Source organism: Rattus norvegicus, chromosome 19 (genome assembly GCF_036323735.1).
Source record: "Rattus norvegicus strain BN/NHsdMcwi chromosome 19, GRCr8, whole genome shotgun sequence".
NCBI lineage: Eukaryota > Metazoa > Chordata > Mammalia > Rodentia > Muridae > Rattus > Rattus norvegicus.
In genome coordinates this window covers 19,773,214-19,798,652 of record NC_086037.1, presented here as the reverse complement: position 1 = coordinate 19,798,652, position 25,439 = coordinate 19,773,214, and the positions used below count along the sequence as shown (strand labels likewise).

At 43.8% G+C, this 25,439-nt stretch overlaps 1 protein-coding gene and 1 long non-coding RNA gene across 3 annotated transcripts in view; both read left to right on the top strand.

Annotated features, from left to right (window-relative positions):
- The window catches only part of LOC134483215 (uncharacterized), a 42,459-nt gene extending 18,236 nt beyond the window's left edge, over positions 1-24,223 (top strand). The window contains exons 1-6 of one of the 2 annotated variants that reach the window (XM_063278489.1): positions 20,245-20,407; positions 21,440-21,599; positions 22,068-22,211; positions 22,845-23,011; positions 23,730-23,835; positions 23,954-24,223. In XM_063278489.1, the coding sequence (XP_063134559.1) occupies positions 20,281-20,407; positions 21,440-21,599; positions 22,068-22,211; positions 22,845-23,011; positions 23,730-23,794 (663 nt within the window). In that variant the 5' untranslated portion in view covers positions 20,245-20,280 and the 3' untranslated portion in view covers positions 23,795-23,835; positions 23,954-24,223. The other variant, XM_063278491.1, reaches the window with a different exon arrangement.
- LOC134483216 (uncharacterized) lies at positions 5,494-12,688 on the top strand. The gene is made up of 2 exons (XR_010060081.1): positions 5,494-5,676; positions 12,456-12,688. It is a non-coding gene; the product is annotated as an uncharacterized LOC134483216 (long non-coding RNA).
- Positions 24,224-25,439: the final 1,216 nt, after the last annotated feature.

Genomic DNA, 25,439 nt, shown 5'->3' with positions numbered 1-25,439 from the left:
ATTCAGGAAGTTCTTAGTGACTTTGGTTATCATTTCTCAATCTTGGAGACCTGTCTTCCTCATGGCTCAGCCTCCCTGGCTTCTAGGACATTCCCTAGCTCTGTGGAGCATGAAGTACTCAACACCATAAGCCAAGCATTGCAAAGCCATCTGCACCTTCACTGCTACACCTTCTCCATGGCTGTGTGTAAAGGTAGAGACTTGGAATCTCACAGATGCAAGGCCAAACCTGTTGGGCTATGTGAGCCCAGCCACCCAATAGTCAGATCTACTCCTGTCCTTGGCTATGGCATGAGGCTCTTAAGACAAATTAATCTGAAGGATCTCAACAGCTATGCTGTTAGACCTCTCATTGCTCTGCCCGACCTACAAGCTCCTTTACTGGCTCAAATTCACACCTGACTCCTCTCCTGCCTCAGCCACCATCAGCTCTTCTATTTCTCTCCACCTGTGTTCTGAATAATCCACACTAAGGTGGACATTAACCTCTTGTGGACCTCCAGACATATGCTTATGATTACCCTTCATTAGCTGTTTTGTATTGGAAGGCGGGCCCTTCTGGTCTCATGCACAACACTGTTCACACATTTTGGATCTTACAACATCCTCTTGATTGAGAATCCTGACTAATGACTGACTGAGCCTTCCATCCCTGAAGCCACCCTCTGTCTACCAGTCCAAGATGAGAATTCCCTCCCTAACCCCATGGTGTCCAGTTTCATCTCAGAAGCTACACTCTGAAGTGCCCAATACCTTTTGAATCTCTGCCTCTAATTCTCTGATAAATCGTTCTTCTTTTCTTTAAAAAATACATTTTGTTGTTTATTTTTTGAGACAGGGTTTCTCTGTTTGGCCCTGGCTATTCTGACATGCTCTCTGTAGATCAGACTTGTCAGGAAACCAGATATCTGCCTGCCTCGGCCTCTTAAGCCCTGGGATTACTGGATTGTGCCACCATGTTTAATTAAAAATTATCTAGTGGCAGTGCATGTTGGCACATGCCTTTAATTCCATGGATTGGGAGGCAGAGGCAATGTGTGGTCCAGGAAAGCCAGGGCTATAAATTAACACCTTGTCTCAAAGAAAACAAGCCAAAAATGAAACAAAAATGTTGCAATATGGTCTTAGGTATGTAGCTGAGTCTGTTCTTGAACTCTGAATCCTCCCACTTTCACTCAGGTGCTAATCAGCAGGCTTCTGTCTTGACTTTCACTGAGCACTCAGGGCTGCCAGGACTGTTACCTCTCCCAGTGTAACTCCTGACTCTCTCATCAGCATCATCACAAAACTCCTGCTAAGAATTAAGGAAACCTGAATTCTAAGGAACAGTCGGAGCTCCAGTATTTCCAAAGCTCACTCTAATACAGATGGATCCTATGCTACAGTAAAATGGTCATAGCTGGAGGTCTTAATTCCAGGACTTGGGACAGAGGGGTTGGAGGATCTTGAACTCAAGGTTATTTTTATGTTACAGTGTTGCTCAAAGCGAGTTGGGCTGCTACAAGATACCCTGTCTCAAAACTATACCAAACACACCTAAAATGAAACAGAGGAGTTTGAGTGGGCACAGATGGGAAAGCTCGGGACTTTATGGCTAAGCCACCTGCTGCCAGCACCAAAGTCCATGCACAGCCCCAATTCTGAGCTGTGTCTGGGACCCCACTTAGGAGCACGCACCAAAGTAGCTCAGATCCAGGGCTTTTGGTCTAAGAGGAATTCAGGCAGTCACACTTTGGATGCCAGTTCTCCAGCTCAACTGCCTGTCAGCCCAGGATCTGGTCTTAGTCATGGCTTGGCATCCCTAAATTCCTCCCAGCTGTGCTCTGAACTCACCCTGTGCCCCGTTCTGATGAATCTGCCATTCTCCATGGGAGTAGCCTCAAGAAGTCCCTCACATCTGAAGCACCACTCTGAGTGCACTAAATACTGCAGGGGAGGGGCGTGGCCAGCAGAGCACCCACCCCTTTCAGCTGTAGAACATTTAGCTCTAGAGTGAGCACTGCTGTGCATTGTGGAACTTAAGCAGTATTCCAGCCTTGGCCTGGGAAGAGCCATTGACACCCACACTTTCTGGAGTGACATTGTCTCCTGAGGATAGAGTCAGATCAGGAGCAGCAACTGATGTTCACGAGAGACAAACTTTCTTCACCACCTGCCCATGCTGACATCTGGGCTTTTTGGGTGACATGAGTGCTGAGCCCCCCAGGTAGATGGGTTTTCAGGGGTCAGTTGGTTATTGTCACCAAAGGTATCCACAAGGATAAGTCATACTGTACTAATTCCCATATTAGATCCCTTCTCACGGGTCACAGAGGCCGTGCTGGGTCCTAAATGTGGACCCAGGTTCCTGCGCACTTTTGAGGAGACTGGTCAGTGCGCAGGCTTCAAGACATTTTGTTTGAATTATTTTGGGGGATTTTATTTTTACTGTTGGGGACAAACCTAGGGCTGCCATGTGCTGGGAAAAGGCTTTGCCACAGCTGTAGATCATCCCTAATCATAAACTCCTAAATTCTCCCAATCCTGGAACTTTCTAGGTCCCTCACATGATGCAACCTTTGGGGGATTCTTCACATAGAATCATGGGGTGGATTGCATCCCAAAGAGAGACAGTGGGAAATGTTCCCCAGTGTCTGCCTGTGGCTGTGGTGATGAGAGTGCTGACCAGTGGATGGCAAGGCCCATGTGAAACCCTTTTGTTTTCTACTTGAGTGGAATCTTCACCATGCCTTTTTTTTTTTCTTGAAACACAGGTTGCCCTGGAACTTACAGTCTTCCATCACCCTGACTCAGTTTCCCATGACTGGGATCACTGGCTTAAATTATTATGCCCATCTTTCTTTTTTTGTATTTATAAATCTTCTAAAAGCCAGGAGGATCTAGAATTTAAAAATTTGCGGTCCAAGGCATTTCCAACAGGGGATTCTTGACCTAGGAGTATTCAGTCCAGTTTTTATTGTGTTAGCACTTCATTCCCATAACAGCTTATGCTTGACAAAGAGTTCCAAGGTGTGATGTCACTGGGCATCGGGCGGTGTCCCAAATAGCAGCACCGACTCAGGTTGTAATTTAGGCTGCAGAAACTTACTAGGACCCTGGTAATCCTAGCACCCTGGGGCCTTAGATGTCTTTGTCTGATCTAGCGATGAATCAACTGCTCTTGAGGGTGGATTGGAATTCTAGTCACTGTGAGGCAGGAGCATTAGGACCCTACGGCCACTCTGGGCTCCATAGGAAGATCCTGTTTCAATAGTAAAAGGTGTCACCTGCGACTTCTTACTGTCTTCCCTGAGGCCTTTCTGCTGGAGTTAGAATAGCTGTCTCACCAAGTTGAAGTAGAGGGCAGAATGTTGGTGCCTTCTATAATGAGGACTAGTGACAGATAGTCTATGGAAATTCTAGAAAGATCTACAGGTATTTATGTCCTGTGCATGGGAATTGCTGGCTTCCCTGTGTCCTTTGCCTTTAATTTGCAGTCCATGGGGCACCTGGGAATGTCCCAAAACCAGGCTGCACACAGGGCTTGTCCCATGATTCTCACTTACACCAGTGCCTGCCTGATTGTCATAAGTCTGACAGAGCCACTGTATGCTCTCCTGACACCTGCAGAGAGCACTATATGGGACCCTACCATCCCCACACTGCCCATCAGGGTCTACAATGTCCCTATATGGCACTGAGATGGTCTAAGCTCCTTCCCGCCTATATGGTACATCAGAATCTGACCATTCCTAATTTCCTCCTCTCACACCCACACAAGAAGCCCTGTACCCACACTAGCCCCAGCTGGCCTGTTGCCTACTGACATCTCATGGACTCTGTCCCAATCCCCTGCCCTGCCCCGCCCCGCCCCGCCCCGCCCCAATGCCCTGCCCCGCCCCAATGCCCTGCCCTGCCCTGCCCCGCCCCAATGCCCTGCCCCAATGCCCTGCCCTGCCCCGCCCCAATGCTCTGCCCCGCCCCAATGCTCTGCCCCAATGCCCTGCTGTGCCCTGCCCCAAACCCCTGCCCTGCCCCAAACCACTGCCCAGTCCTGCCCTGCCCTCCCCCAATCCCCTGCCCTGCCCTGCCCTACCCTGCCCTGCCCTCACTCAGCTGACATTGTGGACATCTCAAGACAGTCACTGGACAATGGCTGACACACTTGTCTGAAGACTGGAAATGTTTCTCGATCTTGGAGAGGAAAGAAGGACCCTCCAACTACACTCTCCTCTAAGGAAGTTTATTCAGGTGAGGGATGACAGGGACTGTTTTGTCTCACGTCACACATGTCAGTAGAAAATATCCTAGGTATTGGATGGCGCTGTTAGCATTAACAGAACAAAGCCCATCGTGTTGGGAAGGATAATAAATTATGAGTAGGATTAGAAAACCCCAAGCCTCTTCCAGGTCCTAAGAGAGCAAAAAATACCACCAAACACATCATTAATGTGATAGTTTGGTTAAATCTAGTTACTAGTTTCTATTGTGATACCTATTGTCAGTGCCTGCGCCGACAGTGTGTGAATATTGGGTGTAGGTTTGTGGGGTTGAAAGAAAACACGTACACGGGTCACCCCTTTTTAGCCAGTGCCACCAAGGCTTTACTGAGATCTCCTTATATACCAGAGGCAAAAGCTGTGGAAAAACAACAAGGCAGGTGAAAATCCCCAACCAGGAAAATAGGACAAGTCTGTGTGTTGAAAGTTCCAGCCCAATCAGGGGCATAAACAGCTTCTTAAAAATAAGAAGCAGGAAAGCTCAGTGGGGAGGAAGGGTGCCATGGAAAATCCCAGCCCCAAATCAGGGGCTAAGAGCAGCTGTCAAAGGTGTAAACAATTTCTTGCTATAGCAGGCTGAAAGGCTCAGCGAGGCTGGAGGGAAACACCAAGGTAGGGCCCAACAGGAGCCTTCACTGGTGGCTCTAATGTTTCACTTTCCTCTGCCAACTGGCCTCCACACTGTTTCTAGCACCGTAATGATTTCAAGTCTTCCTCCTAAGGAATTTTGTGGCAACCGTTGAATGCTAAGCACAAGGCTTCATGAGTGTTCCCCTAACACACACCCATATTGCAACCTTCCATGCAGGCTCTTTCTTGATGTGATTTCAAGAACCTGTACATAATAAGACAGGAGAACATTTTGACTGCATATTCAAACTCGTATTATTTCTCAGGAATTTTTAATGGCTAATATTGGTGAAGGAGGATAATTTGAGTTAGGATGAGACATTTTTGGGCAGGATTTGGAAGGAAACATTCATTTAGATGCATAGGAATTACTAAGGTTTTTATAATCAAGCCTTGAGGAAAATTTGGCTTTGGAAGCAGGAGATGCTCAGTGGCTCTGCCCTGGGAAAGTCTCCTGGAAAGGACACCTCAGCTTATGCTCAGTACAGGGAGAACATTAGCAGGGAGGCAAAGTCTGCTCCCCGTGACATCAGCTGTCCCTTCTATGACACTCTATTGTCTCCTAGAGAGTTCTGGCATCCTCTGTGATGTCACCAGTGTTGTAGTGACAACCAGTGCCCTAGTTTGTCTCAGCCCGAGTCTGGCAGATACATCCTAAGACATGTTTTCCAGTCTTAGAAGTGTTTTGGGAGGGGGGATTTCGATTGTGGAGAGACTAGGGTGAAGGAGTCTGACCTTTCATCTCAAAGAAATGATGGACAAAGAAAGTGGTTCTCAGGAATGTGGAGTAAGTTCTGGGCAGTGTCTTTTGAGCTTTCTGTGGAGGCGGGGGGAGGGATGGTGGGGGTCCTGCAAGCTTAAGTTAACCTTTCTAGCAATTGGCCACAACAACTGAAGCATCTGCAAAGGAATTGAATTTCCATGAATATCACAATTCCTGAAAGTCATGGATTTCAGAACATTAATTTTCCCATCCCCAAAGAAAGGATATGGTAAGGCCAATGCTACTATTCTGTGAACTTCTGGCCTTTACTTTTAAAGTTGATTGGTGGCTTGTTTTTTGTTTGTTTATTTATTTATTTAGTTGGTAATATTATTTATTGCCAAAGTCAAACATCTGGGTTACATCCTGGGACCCACATGACAGAAGGAGAGAAATGGCTCCTGAAAGTTATTTGGTCATGTGCTGCACACACACACACACACACACACACACACACACACACACACTCACACACACACAGACACTCACACTCACACACACACAGACACTCACACTCATACACACTCAAACTTTTACGCAATAGTAATTTTTCTTAGAGTCTGTTATAATTGGTTCTAATACAAAGACAGCCTGAATGTAGTTACTATATAATTAAATAGTACTCATGCTCTCAGGCAAAGAGTTTAAAGTTTATAGGTACCTAATAAACTCGCATTGGGACATATAAAGAACATTTAAATGTTCAGCAGAAATACAAAGAACAACTAATTTAATTTGTTAAAGTGAAAGCTTATACAATTCTGAAGGTTTTTATGCTGGTTTTATTATACATGTAATTATGAAAAGAAAACATACATACTTGATCAATGAAATGAGGAAGATTGATTTAATGAACAGAAAAATGGATGGTACTTGAAAATTTCCATGATTACATATTAACTATTTAATTCCCCCCACAATAGCAAGAAACGAAGATTATTATTTATGTGACATTACAGATACATAAACCGAGAAAATATTGTTTGGCCTGATTTTCTGAGCTTCCTTAAAGATATAGTTAATTGACAGAGCTGTGCTTTAAAATTAGGGTCCATATTCTTCTGTTTTAAATGTGTGACACTTTTCTCTTTTTTCTCCATCTTTATTAAATGGGTATTTCTTATTTACATTTCAATTGTTATTACCTTTCTGGGTTTCCAGGGAAACATCCCCCTAACCCCCCCTCCCCTTCTCTATGGGTGTTCCCCTCCTCATCCTCCTCCCATTACCGCCCTCCCCCCAACAATCCCTTTCACTGGGGGTTCACTCTTGGCAGGACCAAGGGCTTCCCTTTTATTTCTAGTGGGTGCTTCTCTCCCTGCTCCGTGGGAAGTGGATGGGGGGAAGGCCCGGGCCTGAGGTGAGTTGGAACTGGGGTAGAAAGGCATAGGCTCTCCTAGGTGAGAATGTCACACCACCACTGCTGCTAGTTTGTAAAACCAAGACTGGTTAACCCCAAATAACTGACCCTGCTCCCAGTTAACTGTGAATATAAAGAAGCCAAAGCCAACAGCTGCACAGCAGAGAGATGGGGGAGGTGAGTTTCTGAGGGCTTTGCTAGAGAGGATCATGAGGAGGGAAGAAGGAGGAAGAAGCTACCAGAGAATAAAGGAAGAACGTGTGTGATGGAGAGGAGAGAGGAAGAGGACAGCAGCCATGGTTAAGGGAGAGGAGAGCCTGGTCCTGAGTGCTGTCCAAGGGGAACAAAGAGCAGCCAAGATTCTACACAGCCTGTAAGAGTTAGCGTTATTGTTTGGAAAGTAGATCTGGTACCATGGAGGGCAGGCAGCTGCACAGCTACTGTGCTGACTAATGCACACTAAAAATAAATTTAACAAAATATGAGTAACCAGTAAGACAGCTCTGTAGAGGATCCTAAAAGGAATACTTTAGTTTGAAGGGAAGGACAAAATACCAGAGAACACAGGGGATAAATTAATAAAACTTGGAAAGTTAATCAAAGAAGACTGTGAAAACCACAAAAATTAACAAAATGACAAAATTTAATACATAGGTTTAAATAATAATTACATATCACTAAACTCAATATCTAGGTTGGTGGGGCATGAATTCTGCCATGATCTGAACTCAGAAAGGTGGGGTTGGGAGAAACATGTCTGGTTAAATAGTCCACCCACATTGTGACAATGTGATTTAATCTAAGGACAAAGAAGTGGAGCATCTCTCATGGCTTTCTTCTAACCCCTTGAAAGGATCACTGGGGTTGGCCTCAGTACTTCATACTTCTTGCTAGGTCAGCGAAACTCAAGGAAGCTTGAGATTGTCATAGCACAGTGTTAGGCTAGATATACTGAGTAGATGATACTAAGTTGTTCAGATGGTGATACCCATTTGCATGTGTTCTTAATGTGGACCTAAGGAAAGAGAGATCAAGGTCCTTAGAATAGAAGGAACATTCCCAGTCCTTTTCTACCATTCCAGACTGAAAGGCTGGTAGGGAGAAAGTGGTAAATAATAAAGAATTAATAGATGATGCTTTGAATGAAGGGTTGGTTTTTGTGCTGGTTTTAGACAGGGTCTCACGTATCCATGTTGCCCTCTCCCTGGCTGGCCCGGTTCACTTTGAAGTCAGTGCTTCCATTTCCAATAGACAGTCTTACAAGAGGGGCCTCCGAGGTCTCTGAGGACAGCATTAGCCATTGACAGTTGAGGTGTGCAACCCACAACTATAGTTTTAGCCACTTTGTTCCATGTCTACCAGCTATTTCAGATTGTTGCTGTCTATGCCTGACAATCAAGGACACAGAAAAATAACCTGATAGAGAGCAAGGACATGGTGATCACATCCTTGCCTCTGCTGTATGTTCTGGATGAGGTTTGTTAAAATTCCAACATTGCAAAAAGCTTTATATAGGGCCCATCACATTAAGGGTCACTATGCACTGTTTCATCTAAAATGGCCTAATCAGAACTGACCGACAGACAACACTTCCTGCGAAGTTCCTATGAGAAGCTTAAGTTTTTTGTGTTTTTTCTTCTTCCTTCCTTCCTTCCTTTCTTTCTTTCTTTCTTTCTTTCTTTCTTTCTTTCTTTCTTTCTTTCTTTCTTTCTTTCTTTCTTTCTTTATAGGTTTAGAGGAATGTATTTTGGGCCACGGATCTGCCCCTAGTACCTTAGCTATTGATGTGATCAATCAGTGTTAGTGTATGCATTCAATAAAATGTCCATTTTTGACTAAGGTAGATGCTTCTGTGTTTTGTGGGTGGACCCATTGTCAATGTCTAGTGAGTTGGGGCCCTGGGTATGGTCGCATACCCCCAGGACAGGGGGTGCAGAGCAAAGGCAGAAGAAACTACACGCAGTTGCAAGCTTTATCAATCCTTATTAAGCTAAGAATATGCATTACTACAATTTTCATTGTGTCAAGATACCATAAGATCATTATTCCCAGGATACCAGGAACAATGAGGGAAGATTAAACAAAGAAAGATGAATAAACAAAAGCTTCTTCTCAAAATATTCATATAACAAATCACCTCTCTAATTATAATCAAAATATACTCACCATTACCAAGAGAGCATTAGAACCACTTCCACAGAAACGGGACACAGCAGAACATAATTTAAGGCCAAGTGAGAAAAACATTTTCTTCTCCAGGGCGGCATTCCAGCCCCTACTTGAATCTGTCACCAGGCCTTTCTTGACCCTGCCTGGGAGCTGCATCTCTATGTATTAACAATTCCTTCTTTTTTCTTTTGTTTTAAAGTAACACTTTACATAACATAGCTAAAGGTCCTTGTAGGACCTCATGTAAAAATAAAGCAACATAATACATAATGTACATAAGATTATGGCAAAACTAGCTCCTCCCATGCTATGGAAAATCCTTTGAAGCCAAGCCTTGGGATCTAATCCTGTCAATTGATCAGCCAATAATTTAGCTATTTCCATAGGGGTAGTATCTTCTAGCTGTTTACCAAAAGACATTCGCACATCATATTTCAAGGCATTACTTACTTTTGTAGCACTTTCATTACCTTCTATATAGGCTTGAATTCACTTCCAATCATGTTCTGTGTCATTTTCCATATATTTACTAACACAAAAGTAGTAGGATTTCATCATGATAAGCAATATAAGCCCGATAACTGGCATTGGCCGCAGCAGAAGAAACCATGAGTAAAACACACATTGCTAAGAATAAGTGCTCAGCAGTAAAGGACTTTCCTGAAGGGGACAAAATTATTCCTTTCAGTGCTTAATCGCTTCACCTGACCCCACAGGTAATAGGGTTGTCACTGCACAGATCCTTATCCATTGTTGTTTGTGGACACTAAGAGAAGCCAGGGCCTCAGTAATGGAGGACACCTCCTCATCTCCTGAGAACATCCATCAGGAGAAAATGTAGCTGGTTTAACTGGATTCCTTTGAGGGTAGGGAGCAGTTCTTATTATTCTGTGCTTGGATCCATCTCCCGGGTAACCAGAATAGTCTCCCATCCTGTAATGAGACAAAACCCTCTCCCCTATATACAATGATGTCCCTTCCTGCCATTCAGCATCCCGGACAATTTTTATCCATACTGTCTGTTCCATGCCTTCTGGGGGGAAGTTCAACAAAGTGTCTATCGGCTATTGATATAACTTCACCTTGTGGTAAATTAAGAAAATTAATAACGTATAATGCTTGTGCCAATATAGCTCTGGGACTGGTCTGCAAACTCCATTCAGGTTGAATAAGGCCATCTCTTTTCCCCCTTTTTAATTTTATAATTTGTCATTTCAGGGTATGGTGAATTCTTTCAACAAAAGCTTGTCCTTGTGTATTGTGTTCTGTACCAGTAATATGTACAATATGATATCGTTGACAAAATTGTTTATATTGATAAGAAATATATGTTGGTCCATTATCAATTTTAATTTTAGAAGGCGGTCCCATAACAGCAGACGTTTCCAATAGATGCTGTATAACATGAGCAGTGCGTACTCCTGGCAATGGTGTAGCCCACACAAATTTTGAAAAATTATCTATGCTTACATCTATATGTGAAAGGCGACCAAACTCAGAAATATGGGTTATATCGATCTGACACGATGTATTAAGTTGCATCCTTCTGGGATTAATTTGAGATGGAATACATTTTATACGTGAAGACTGACACATAGGACAATTAGCAATAATTTGTTTGGCTTGAGAATAGGGAAGCTTATATTTAATATGTAAATATCCTGTATTGGCATGATTATGACTGTGTTCTTCTAGGGTAGCAAATGCCACTAATTGATCTACCATATGATTGCCAAGTGTTAAAGATTCTGGAAAATTTGAATGTGATCTAGTATGTGTAATGAATATTCTAGAGTTTCATAATAACAATAGGCCTTTAATATGTGAGAATAACATTTAATATAGGCTTAGATGTAGAAACAATAGCAGTCTCAATATTCTGTACTACTCCTACAACATAAGCGGACTCACCTATAATATTTTTACATCATGAGTAAAATCCTGGAATACATTAATTACCGCTAATAATTCATTTTGTTGTACTGACCCAAAAGAAGATTCTTGTCCCCAAAATTAATCTTTGGTCCAATAAGCCATCTTGGTCTTAGAGCCGTCTGTAAACACAGTAAAGGCTGATGGTAATGGATCAACAGAAATTAGTGTATTTATCAAAATTTTTTTTTGTTTTTTAAAGCAATCCCACAATTTACTATGGGGAGGATGAAATTCAATATTTCCAGTGTAAGAAATCATGGCTAATTGAAAAACCTCAGACATCTGCATTAAATATTCCCCTTTATCTTTGCTTAATGGGAAAACAATAGCAGCACAATCATATCCCCACAGAGTAACAGGTCTTTGTATGCCTTGCTGAATGATTAAAGAAATTTGTTCCTCATAATTTGTTAATGTTTGGTTAGAGTTTTATTTAATATAAACCCATTCTAAAGGCAACTCATCCTGAGCGAAAGTGCCTGTAGGATATTCAAGAGTATTTAAACATAATTTAATAACTCTATCTGGATCAATACATGCCAAATATGCATCTTTCCATTTTCAGAAAAGATACCCTTGCATGCTTTCATATAAGCATTAATATCCCCAGCCTCCTTTATAGGTAATAATGCTCTCCTGTACTCTTCATTAGCATTTTCAAAAGCAAGCATTTGCAGCAGTTGTCCTCCAGCTTCCTCTCCTACCATTGTTCTTTCCAATGTTAATTTTAATATACATAAAAACTTAATACATGGTTCATAGAAAGCTACTACCTTTTTCAACCAACCAGTATCATCCTTTATAATAAGTCGGTTGGGCCACACCTTGAATCGATGCTAGCCTAAGTATAGGAAAAGAAAAAGCAGGTGAATTTGTCATCATCATCGTGTGAATCTAATGGTCAACATGCCATCCTCAGGAAACGACTTAGAAAAACCTGCTTCAGGCAGTGGTGCAGAGGGCAAAACTTTTACTTTCGTTTTGTCTTAATGAAGCTCTAGCTTCTTGTTCTGTGTTCGTTATTACCCTGTGTGCATTCATGGCCTTGAACACAGTAAAAATTACAGCCCAAAGAGACCAGAAATTGGAATCTTTTTGCCCTGCCTGACAGCCTTTTTCACCTTAACTTTCACTTTGACCCAGATATCAGAATCCCTGGAACCCTCGTCAGGGAACCAAAGAGTGTACTCTTGCTGTCTCTAAACACTTTTCTAAACCAGACTGATAGACATGAATTCCCTGCACTCTTAAAGATGCTTAAGCATAGCAAGATGAAAAGAAGATTTATCTTGTCCCATTTCCTTGTAATAAAATGTACTTACCTTATCTGACTGTCCAGACTTACCTTCAGGGACCCTGTTCCAGTGCCAAAGGTCAACGTCTAGTGTGTTGGGAGCCCTTCGTCCGGTCGCATTCCTTTCTGTGTTTCCCGATGCTCAGTGGCCATGCCACTCCAGCATGCTTTGAAATGAACCAGTCCGCAACCACCACCACCACCACCACCACCACCACCACCACCACCAGCACCACCACCAATTTGGTTTTGTAAATAAAGTTTTATTGACATCGCCATCCTCAGCATTTACATCCTGTTCAGTGCTGCTTCTGGCTGCAGCTGCAGGGCTTAGGAGCCACAGAGCCCTTTAGGCTCCCAGAGCTGAGAGCATTGACCTTTTGCCTTGTTTGTGAAAGAGGTGACTGACCCCTGTGCTCGAGGTGGCCTTTCTGTGCCCCTTAACCCATAGCATAGGTCTCTGTGCCATCCTCTCCCTTTGCTATGGTGTGCACTTCCTGGTACATTTCCGTTAGCTCTTGACATTTCCAGAGCATTGGGTCTTGCAAATTGAATTTGCATGGCACCAGGAATAGACCTGATAGCAGGGTGTGGGACACTCCCTATGGGGACCCTGCCCAGGGGCATAAGCTTACTTTTCCAGTCAACTCACTGAACAGTGAGCCTTTGTGGGACAAGGTACTTCACGACATGACTTGACCTCTCTGCAGTGCACCCAATCCCTGCTTGGCTCAGATGTCCCCCAGAGAGGTTGTGTGAGTGTCCCCAGTAGAGGCAGCACTCTGTGTGGTGGCATTGACATGGCATCCAGGAAAGTCAAAACCAGAGAGACATGTCGGGCAGTTGGAAGCAGATGTCTGTGTCCATGGAGAGAAGGATGGACTAGACACTCCTGCAGGGGGTGAGCTGAGAAGCAGTTCCTTGGCTTTTTCACAACCATACATCCTGCATGCCATGCTGTGTACCCATGCTGAGCTGAAGCCCCAGGCTTTGAGTCTCCCACAGCTGCTGTGTCCTGGGTCCAGGGTAGGATTAAGCAGACTTCAGCAGGAGAAAGGTGAAAACCCTGGTTGCGGGGTGGGGATAGCACAGTCATAACACACCTGCGCATGAGGCACCTGACTTAGAGCCGTATAGCAGCTGTGACAAGCCAGCTCTGGTGACACTCATCTGCAATCTCAGCCCATGGTGGGTAGAGGCAGTAGGATCAGTTGTTTAATTATCCTTGGCTACACGGCAAGTTCGAGGCCAGCCTGGGCAACTTTGTCTATGAAAATAAGACAAAATGAGGTCTTGACTCTGAGCATCACAGTCTGTACCTGGCACAGCTGCCCCACCCAGGTAAGAAACCCCTCTGTCCAGAGGCCATAACTGCAGGAGACCCCTGGCCAAGTGTCTATACAGGGCCCTGTTTGACTGGACTGTGCTGAGGACCAACCACGCTCTCCTCAACAGGAAGGACATGGGAGAGGCTGTTACTGTGAGATTCCGGGCCCTGAGAAGGCCAATAATAAACCCTGTCCTTGGGAAAAGCCATGGAGACTGGGAACCCACGGGATCTCTGCAAACACCAGGGCTGGCAGAGAACTCTGATCCTCTACGGCAGCTGCTCTCAATCTGTGGGTTCTACATCAGAGCTCCTGCACACCAGACATTTACACTACAATTCCTCACAGTAACAAAGTTACACTCATGAAGTAGCTCTCCAATAAGTTTATGTTGGGATGACAACGACATGAGGAACTGAAATAAAGAGTCACAGTGTTAGGAAGGGTAAGAACCGCCATTCTATAGGAACCCAGGCATCTGTACTCGGTGTCTGGAAGTTTGATAGGCTAGGCTTCACCCTCAGCGATGCCAGCATGTGGGCACCAAGCCCAGGTTCCACCCCAATGCTTACTGGATATGTGCAGGCCTGGTTCCATCAAGAAGTAATAAAGGGACCCTTGGCAAAAAAACACTGGGTACCAAACAGGTCAGGAAAACACACCCCCCTCTGCTGCAACTCCTCTCAGGACGGCTGGTCTTCCCAGGAGGCCCCGGCTATAACCAAACCTTGTCTCACAGTGCTTGCCCATTGGTGTCTTGGCCATACTCAGATTTGAGGACTTTGAACAGAATAGCTTCCAGCAGATTTGCATCAATGAATCCAACAAGTAGTTGCAGTCCTACTTCACCCAGCGCATCTTCAAGCTGAGGCAGGTGAGAGTGGACACCTATTCCCCAGCCCAGCCCAGCCATCACCATGTATGTGAGCTGTGTCCCTCAGTATCAGCAGGATGGGACCTGGGCACCATAGGTTCCCCAGGACCTAAAGCTATGTCCTTGAACTCAGTGCCATGCTCAGCCCTTCCAGGCTCTTTCAACCCTTCTGGAAGCTCAACTGCTCCTGCAGCAAGGCAGCAGTGTGCACATTCTGTCACGTCATTTGTGTGTGTCTACAGGAGGTCAGAGCCTGTCCCCTCTGGTCCTTTCTTTTGCTGTATTTGCCTTTCTGAGGAGGCAGGACCCACAGGTATGGGAGGCAGCCACAGGCATATTCTGCAGCCATGTCTGATTCCTCTGAGGCTCAGTCCCACTTACACACCTACCCTCCAACCTCCCAACCCCCTGTCACCCCTGGAGCTCTATAGACCTTCCTGCTTTCTGTTTTTATATAATTGGTGACACGGCAGCCCTCAGTGGTGTCATACAGTGTTAGTTTGTCTTTGCACTGCCTGGAGGTCTGACTTAGGAGAATGGCTACCATTCTCATTCCTGTTCAAGGGTCAGAATCTGAATCCTATGTAAGGCTGAATAATACTCCAGCAAATGGCTGGACCATGTTGAATTTACACAGTCACCTATGGATTTTATATTTTGGCTTGTAAACACACATGTATAATACTCAAGTCACACCCAAGTGGAGAATTGCTGGAGGCCACCATTGCTTTCTGAACCGTCTGAGAGACCATCCTGTCCACAGTGTATAGGGCACCTTCTCCTCATTGCTCACACAGCATGAGGAGAATAGTGGGGGTTAACCTGGCTTCTCTGTCTCCTACTTTCTGCCACACTAGCCCTAGCATCTTTCTGTATTGCAGCGATAGTTAAGAACGCAGGAGGATTCCAGCTTCCTTGCTCAAATATAGCAAGTTCCTCCTTGCCTGCTTTGAGACTGAGTCTCATGCAGCCCAGGCTGGCTTTGATCTCACCATTAGTTAAGATGGCCATGAACTCCTGGTTCTCATGCCTCAGACGTCTCTGAGTGCTGGGTGACAGGTATGCACCACTCTTAAGTCCTGCCACTGGGACAAGAATGAGCAGAGCCAGCTCTGAAGCACACACTTTGCTGGTGTCAGTGATGACTGACTTATGATCCTGTCTTCCTTGCCCATGGCCCTTCTCCTTGGTGCATGCCATCCTTCCTCCCTGTGACTCATGGGGACACCAAGCCTGAGGATGTCAGGAAGAAGTTTACTTACTTCACTGGGTTGGAGGCTGTTAGGTTCCTGCATCAGTAGGTGAGATTCAAGCTAGAAGGTTTGCGACATGAGAAACTGGAACAGAACTGGAATGGCAGGAACAATCGTCGCCTGGCTCTGAGAAGACCAGGTGGGCAGAAACTCATCGTTGGGCAGGTAGTGAGCTCAAGACCAGGCTGGGCATTGCTCAGCGCATGTGAACAGGTGTGCTTACATGGACATGTGTTTCCCCCACATGGTCACCACTTATCCAGGCACGGTGAATACTCCAAGGAGCTTTTTATGTTTTAACATTGTGTGTGTTTGTGTGTCCATACATACATATACACACATACATTCGTACATATACAGGAATACACGTACATGAAAACACATGCATATACATGACTATACATTCATGCTCACATACACATATATACACACCTACATGCATACACACATACACACACATACACACACATACACACATACATGCATACACACATACACATATACATACACACATACACACACATACAATACATATACACACATACAAATACACCTATACACACATATAGACAGACATATACACACATATACATATACACGTATACACATACATGCATACACACATTCATATCCACACGTACATAAGACATATACATACATACTCACATACATGTAAGCACATGAGTGGAAGCCAGAGGACAGCTTGGCCCTTGGTTCTCTCCTTTTTACCACGTGGGTCCTGGGGATTGAGTCAAGCTCATCACACTTGACAGCAAGCCCCTTTAACTGTAGAGCCCTCTTGTTGGCTGCCAGTCACCTCTTTCCACAAATTCTATCCATGGTGGAATGTTTACAGTTGTTATTCTCATGATTCCTTCAGCAATAGCGCAGACATCATTTACACTGCATTAGGAGTTATAATTCATGTAGATGTCAGGAGAGCTGGAGGCGTGGATCAAGAAGAGAGCCCACTTTCAATGTCATTATGTGGTATTGCCTTAGGCCCTTTTATACACTCCCCTGGCTTTGTCTGAGTATATGTTTGAGGGCTCTCTATGACTGTGCAAAGAAGTAAGAGCTAGGGCTGGGCCACAAAATAGGAAAGTACTTGTTCATCCAAAAACAAAAACAAAAAACAAACAAACAAACAAAAATAGCTCTAGGGTGAAATATTGGTGCTAGTGCTGAACTACACAGCCAGAAGGTATTTTTCTAAGTAAATAACACAATATTGGGGATGACAATATGATCAAATATCCTACAACATAAGTTTGCAATGTTACCTACATTTTATAAATCAAGTCTGACCACCGTTTTGGTTGTTTCCAATCATGTCTGAGTGCATCATCACGGGAATCCCAAGGAAAATCAGAAATGGGTTCTTGAAGCTGTTGCACAGGGCCAGTATAGACCTAAATACCACAGAGGAAACCTTGATTCTTATCTCAAGGGATCATTCACCATCCCTCTTGTCACATAACTTATGACAAGACGTCACCTTTCCTAAACTTAGCCTTTTTCCCAAGTGCTACAGAAGGGAAGATCTGGTGTCAAGGGGTCTAGATTCAAACTACAGGAACACTGAATTCATTTAAATAGGTGTAGTTTATTAACGCACACACCAATACAGTTCAACCAGAGCAACAGCTCACAACTGTGTACTGGACATTGCTAGGCCCAGCTCATTGCAAAATCCACATGGGCTCATGCACAAGTGTTGGAAATGTTTCGGTCTATGGGCCCTGACTCAGGCCATTTTACACATAATTGTTCCTATTTTCCTTGAATCTATTGGGTCCTATGTGAAGAATACACTTGGGGAACTTGTTAAGATTAACAAACCTCATAACATACAGAACATAACAGGGTATGTGACCAGCACCACACAGTTCAACGTCAGAGTTTTTTGTTCTTTGTTAGTGTTTTTCTTGGCATCCATGATGTGGAGGCATATTACAGAACAATAGGAAAGAGCTGGCTGCTGTGTAACAAATTCGCTGCTATTAAGGTAGGTACAGGGGCAAGACCTCAGCAGTAGCCCTTAAGATGGGAAGGAGATGATGTGTTTGATAACTGAAAGGAGCTGCCTCAGCTGTGTTTCTCTGCCTGCTCAGTGCCCATTCAACATCACTCTGTCCCTTCAGAGGAACTCAAGGTCTGTCCCCTGCTGCCTGTGAGCCAGGAAGAGGCACAGAAAGGCAAGGTCACAGCACTGGTTTCCAATCCCTCAGTAATGCTGGATTTCCAATAATGTACTTGTATACACAAATACACTGTGGTAAGTTGCAATAGATACTAATCATTTCTCACATAGGGCAGCAGTTGATTGACTACAACTAATTCTATTAAAAAAAAAGAAACCTGGCTCTTGTAGAAATATACAAAGAAATATATAGGATGGTGGAGGATGAATTCTGCCATGGACTGAACTCAGAAAAGAGGGGTTGGGAGAAAGATGCATGGTTAAATAGCCCACCAGGTTCACATTGTGTCAACTTGATTTAATCTAAGGACAAAGAAGTGGAGTATCTCTGATGGCTTTCTTCTAGTCCCTTTAAAGCATCACTGGGGTTTGAACTCAGAACTTCACACTTCTTGATGGGGCAACTACACTCAAGGAAGCTTAAGACTGTCATAGGCACAGTATTATGCTATATATACAGAGTAGATAATACTAAGATGTTCAGATGGTGATGTCCATTTGTATGCACTCTTAATGTGCACCTAAAAAAAGAGAGATCAAGGTCCTTAAAATAGAAAGATCAGTTCCAGTTGTTTTCTACCATTCCAAACAGAACGACTGGTAGGGAGAGAATGGTAAATAATCGAGAATTCGTAGATGATGCTTTGAATGAAGTGTGGATTTCTGTGCTCCTTTAAAACAGGGTCTCAAGTATCACATGTTGCCCTCTACCTGGCTGGCCAGGATCACTTTGAGCTCAGATAAACCTCCTTTCACTTTGTAATTAATAGGCTTAAAAGAGTGGCCTCCAAGGACTGTGCAGACAGCATTAGCCTTTCACAGTTGAGGTGTGTAACCCACAACTATAGTTTTAGCCATGTTTTTCCATGTCTACCAGCTATTTCCGATTGTTGCTGTTATATGCCTGACAATCAAGGATGCAGAAAAATAACCTGATACAGAGTAAGGACATGGTGATCACATGCTGATCACATGGTGCCTCTTCCGTACATTCTGGATGAGGTTTGTTAAAATTCCAATATTGCAAAAAGCTTTATATAGGGCCCATCACAGTAAGGGTCACTATGCACTGGTCCATCTAAAATGGCCTAATCAGAACTGACTCCCATATAACACTTCCTGCAATCCTCATATGAGAAGCTTGAGCTTTTAGTTTCGACTTTTTCTTTTCTCGTTCTTTCTTATTTTTTGCTATATAAGTTGAGACAAAGATAGTTAAGGCCATGAATTTGCCCCCAAAATTTGAACTACAGATGTGATCAATCAGTGTTAGTGGGTGCATTCTATAAAGTATTCATTTTTTACTATGATAGATGCTTTTGTGTTTGGTGGGGTGGCCATTTCCCAGTGTACAGGTGCTGGGACCTTGCTCTATACACTTAATGATGTTTATAGCCTCATTTTAGACGTTTCTGTGCCACCCTCTATATCTCTTGTGTATTTTATTTCTCTGATAAAAGCTCATGGTATATATTACTCAGGCCTGTGAGCAGTGCTCCTTTGGCGACATTGGTGCAAAGAGCAGAACCCCACAAGCAGCATGAGGTTCCCTTCACTGGTGTCTCCAATATTGCATTTTCCTCTGCCAACTGGTCTCCACACTTTTCCTAGCACCATAAAGACTTCAACTCTTTCTCCTAAGGAATTTTCTGGCAATTGTCGACTGCTAAGCACACGACTTCGTGAGTGTTCCCCTAATACACACGCATGTTGTAACCTACCATGCAGACTATTTCTTGATGTGATATAAAGCACCTGTACATAATGAGACAGGAGAACTTTTGACTGCATATTCAAGCTGGTGTGAAATCTCAGGAAGTTTTAATGGCTAACATTGGTGAATGTGGACAATTTGAGTTAGGATGAGACATTTTTTGGGCAAGATTTGAAAGGAAACATTCATTTAGATGCATAGGAATTACTAAGGTTTTTTATAATCAAGCCTTGAGGAAAATTTGGCTTTGGAAGCAGGAGATGCTCAGTGGCTCTGCCCCAGGAAAGTCTCCTGGAAAGGGCACCTCTGCTTATGCTCAGTACAGGGAGAACATTAGCAGGGATGCAAAGTCTGCTCCCCATGACATCTGCTGTCCCTTCTTGGACATTCTATTGTCTCCTAGAGAGTTCTGGCATCCTCTGTGATGTCACCAGTGTTGTAGTGACAACCAGTGCCCTAGTTTCTCTCAGTCTGAGTCTGGCGGTTACAAGCTAAGACATGTTTTCCCATCTTCGCAAGCGTTTTGGGAGGGGGAACGTCGATTCTGGAGAGACTAGAGTGAAGGAGTCTGGCCTTTCGTCTCAAAGTAATGATGGAGAAAGACAGCACTTCTGGGGAATGTGGAGTAAGTTCTGGGCAGTGTATTTTGAGCTTCCTGCCAGGGTGGATGAAGGCTTAAGCTGACCTTTCTAGCAATGGGCCACAGCAACTGGAGCATCTGAAAAGGAATTGAATATCCACGAATATCACAATTCCTTAAAGTCAGGATTTCAGAACTTTAGTTTCCCCATCCCCACTGGGAGGATATGGTAAGGCCAATGCTATTATACTGTGAACTTCTGGTCTTTACTTTTCAGTTCATTTGTTCTGTTACATTGATATAATAACACCATCAGTAGTCATGGAGGGTCCAAATTTTCTGAGTTTAGACAGGGCAGCAATGTATTTCACTATCATTGCTTCTTTAAATACAGTGGATATCTGACAGTAGTAACAGGGAGAGATTGTGCTCCAGGCAATAACCTTATGTTCTTAGACCTTCTCCGATTTCTTCTAACTGGCAGGGTCATCGTTTGCTTTATATATTAGAGGTTGTATGTTACAAAAATTTTTCTACAATACCAAAACTATTTGGAAAGTGTAGAACAAGATTCAGCCTGTAACCTATTCGCACTTCTGGGGCATTTGGTATTTCACATAGGGACACTGATAAGTCTGTTGAACATATCCTCCCTGGAAATGCGTTTTAAATCCAAAGTTGTTGGCTTAGAGTATCAGGGTCGGACATCTGAGTGTCTCCAATCACTCAAGTTTTGTGGATGGTGAATTTATCATCTGAGTTCTGAAGCCACAGGGGTGAGGGTCCTGAAACCAAGCTGTACCCTGTTCAGCTGATAATAATCCTGGAGAAGCCATCTCCGTGGTACATGTAAGCACGTGATGTCCGGCATAGGGAACACCTGGCTGCTTACGTCTCTTGGTCTCTATAGAGTAGTGGGAGAACTGAGATCCACTGAGGAGGCCTCTTCAGCATAGACCAATCGCCTAGCAATGACACTGGGTTCCTGGCTTGTTCTCCTGTTTAGGCCTCACTGAGGTCTATGAACACTCTATGCATTCTCCCCATGCAGGTTCACTTGTGTTCTTCTACCTACAGACGTTGGGAGAGAAACATCATCCCCTGGCACTGACCTAAGCAAGAATCAGGCCATGAAGGAAAAGGAGAGGCTGATTAAAGAGCTGCAGCTCATTACCGAGGAGAGAAATGACCTGAGAGATCGCCTGAAGTTTCTAACCGAGAGATCCATGAAGAACAGGTATGAATCGCTCCAAATGCTCCTGTTTCATTCCTGGGTCTGCAAAGTCACCTTCTTCTTATCCTATTAAGGTTTTGGGTTCTAGAAAGCTGTGCCTCCCGAACCACCCTGTGCTAAACCTCACCTCCCATATAGTGGAGATTCAGAACCTGACCCTTCCTGAGGAGTGAGATTGAAAATGGACTCATCTGCTTCCATTTATTGAAAAGCAGAACTTGTGGTCTGAATAAAGAATTCAGGGATAAAGTCAGGGAGAGTGAGTTCCCAGTGTGCATTTGCAAAGCCCTTGACAGCTGGTGGCTTTGCAAGATTGTAATTGCAGTGAGTTTATGGTGAGTCTCTGTACTTGCTAGGCAGGGGACTGAGTGCTGGAAGATCCAGGCAGCAGCCTGGGGTAATATAGGACACACCCTGAGTTCATATATTCCTAAATGCCGATGTTCATTGTATTCTATCATTTGGGGCCAGGCCACACTTCAGGCCAAATCCATATTATGAAGACCTGGAGAGAATGGAGGAGGCGGTCATATCAATTCTGCACAACTTAGAGATGGAGAACACTGAGGTCCATGAGAACAACCATAAGCTGAAGAAGGAGATGACCTTCTCTAGGTAAGTCCTGGTCAGAAAGGCTATCACTTGTGGAATGGCCATTTCTGACTTTCTTTGTTCTGGATTGGACGGTCTTCAGCTCTGGTTCTATCTCTTGTGCTATTTACCCATCAGTGTGCCAGGGTCATTAGGACTCAGTTTTCAGTTCCACAAAACACTGTTACTCATCCCAGGATTGTCTAGGCATCTTCAGAAGGCTCTAGAGAGAACAGTACTGATTGAAGTCAGCAGAAGGTTATTAGGCTGACCTGGACCTATGGTGTCACACCAGGTTTTACAAAACTCAGTGCGTGGACCACATGGTTAGCATGACCTTCTCTTGGTTCTACTGACCTCCTTTGAGGGTCTTGGCCCACTACTAATTGATGTTGGCCCCATGCATTGGGCTTTCATGGATAGTTGTAGATCCATGTTCTTTCTCAGAGGTGTGGACACTAATTGGTGTCAGGCCAAGCAAACAATTTATTCTTCCCCGAATTAACTCTTTATGGTTTGTGCAGCAGCCTTATATGTATCAAGATGCATTTTATTAAGTCTTCCTGGGTATCTGGGACCTGGTAGAGTTAGTGGGACTTGGGAGTAGGAATGGGAGAAAGGGGCAGCATGATCTTACTATGCAGACTGTATTTCCAGAAACCTGCTCAGCCAGCTCCTGATGGAGAACACATGTAGGAAGAAGTTGTTCCCACTGAAGCAGGAGAGCAAGGAGGTACATCTTGATTGTGCACTGAACCAGAAATATTTGGTTGACTTCAACAAGAAAGATAAAGACCATCAACGGCCAGAACCAGCATTATCAGGTAGGGACGAGCAGATGTGTTAGATTAACAATATCTGATAAAATTTGCCAATTTGATACATCTTTGCTTCTCTTACCACCTTTCTAATTTACACTCACAACCAGCCAACCACCTCATGTAGTGGAATTGTTCATTGCTCTGCCTATGCACAAGTATTCTGGGAAGTTAACCACTTTTCAGAAACTGAATTATTGTGCAAGCATATTTTGCTGCTCTTTTTGAAGCTGCAGTCTAGAAATGGTGACAGATGAATAACATACCTCATTATTGCATTTCCATGTGATACATTGGATCCTATGTAGAGTTTTGAACAATTTCTTGGTTCTTTGACAAATGACACTCTGTGGTCATGTGACCTCTTGTGTAGGAAGCACCTTTGGGATAAGAACCAAGTGCAAATGTCAAATTAGTACTTGTCATTGGCTTTATCCTTGTTGACATATGGACATCTCCTTTCTTCCTGCAACCCGATGAGGTCTCTTGCCATTGCCCTGTTCTTGGTTTGCACTGGTATAAGTCTGGTCCCATATTGGCAGCCCACATTACTGTGAGGCTCTCTGGAGATTTTGCCCTGCCCACAGAGTTAGCAAAAATGATATCACTTAAACTGTCCATGTCGACTGTCCAATAGAACTGAGGTGGTAGAAGGCAGCATTCTGACAGCTGGCTTGCATTTCCCCACCAAATCAGTGTCTGAAAAACTCCCTTCCTCTCCCAGGTCTCAGAAAGTGCAAGAGAGCTGGAATTGGACACACCCCAGTAAGAGAGCTTCCTGAAGAATAAGTTGCTTTCTCAGGAGTCCCTGATGACAAATATCCTGAATGGTAACAACATTTTTTGGATGAGTATTCTTCCTCAGAGTTAATTTGTCATTTCTTAGAGACCCTAAGTTTATATACCACTAAGCCAGCCTGACTGATTGAGGTCTTACTTTCTTCTCAGAACACAGCACTTGAGAGACAACTTGGGGGACCGCCTTTCATTATGTGTGCTAGAGGAGAAACAGCAATACGTCTGTGCTTCTAAATGTTCGTTAAGAATATGCTTTTAGAAATATTTTTGTTATGATTTTAATTGAAGTTTTCTTTTTATTGTTTCATATTTATATGTTCTTGTTACTATTTTTACTTTCAAATATTTTTAAATATTTTTATTCATTTTAATCCTGTTTTGTTGTAAAAATGTATTTGTTATGAATAAAAATTGAATTCTATCTCTTGACTCTTAAGACCATCATTCTTACACAAGGGTTCTGTCCCTTCCTGTGGACCTAGAACTGACAGCTACAGATGGATCTCTGCATGTTCCATGGAGCCTGGGCTAATAAGTGAATTCAAAGTCACCAAGGGGTACCCAGTGTGATAGTGTCTTTTGTGTGGAGAATGTGGCTGTGTCTCGGACACACAATTTGTGATATAATCACTGACACACTTTACCCAATTATTAGGGTCCATGTGGTTCTTCTGAGAGAGCAGCAGATGCTCTACCCTGTGAGTCATCACCACAGCTCCTGCAGGTGGCTCTTGTTATTCCACATGATGTGCTGTATTAGGTGGACAGGATCACCTCCAATTAAATAGAGAGATCTCAGGAGATGTGTATTCACAGGTAACTTACTGAGCCGCGCGTGCTCAATGTGTTAGCTTGCCAGGCATCCCTACAGGGCTCTGGTGTTCCCACTGCTCAGTGTGGGTCAGGATCATCCTCCAGCATCACTTAGTGTCCCTATTAGAGCAGACCTTTCACCTAATATCAATGATGACCATATGTATTATACACATCTGATAAAATACAGAATAGAAACTAGCTTCTTGTAGGCCAAATTGGCATAATCAGTTTTTTGATTGCTAGCAAGAAAATTATTTTAATCTAAGCAGTTTAGGAAGGAACCTCCAGAGCATCCATAGTAAATGTACCCTGCAGCTGTGAACACAGGTTTCTCTTGGAGAGCAGGCCTGTGCAATCCCAGAACCTAGGTGGGACAGTTCACGCTACCCTTTTTCCATGGCCAATCTGGGATCGTATTGAGAATGTATTTTTTCCAGGTGACTGATTTCCAATTTGTCGAATTGATCTAACCTGCTGAGAGTGGAGGTGACTCAGAGAGTTAAAGTACAGAAGGACCAATCCAGAATGTCCACAAAAGCTTGCTGTCACCCCAGGGCTTTTAAAAGCTTAGCAGCTAGAGAAGCAATGTAGTCTTTGCTTATTCTCAAGCTTAGGTATAGTCATTCATTATAAGCTGACCATGACACAAAAAGTGTCATCTGTGTCACAATAGAAACTAGTTGTAACTAGATTTACACCACACTATCACATCACTACCGCATTTGAGGTTCTCAGTTACTATCTAAGACCCTGGAAGAGGCCTGGGTCTTGCTACACAAACTCATGATTTATGTCTTCATGACACTGTGTGCTTTGTTCT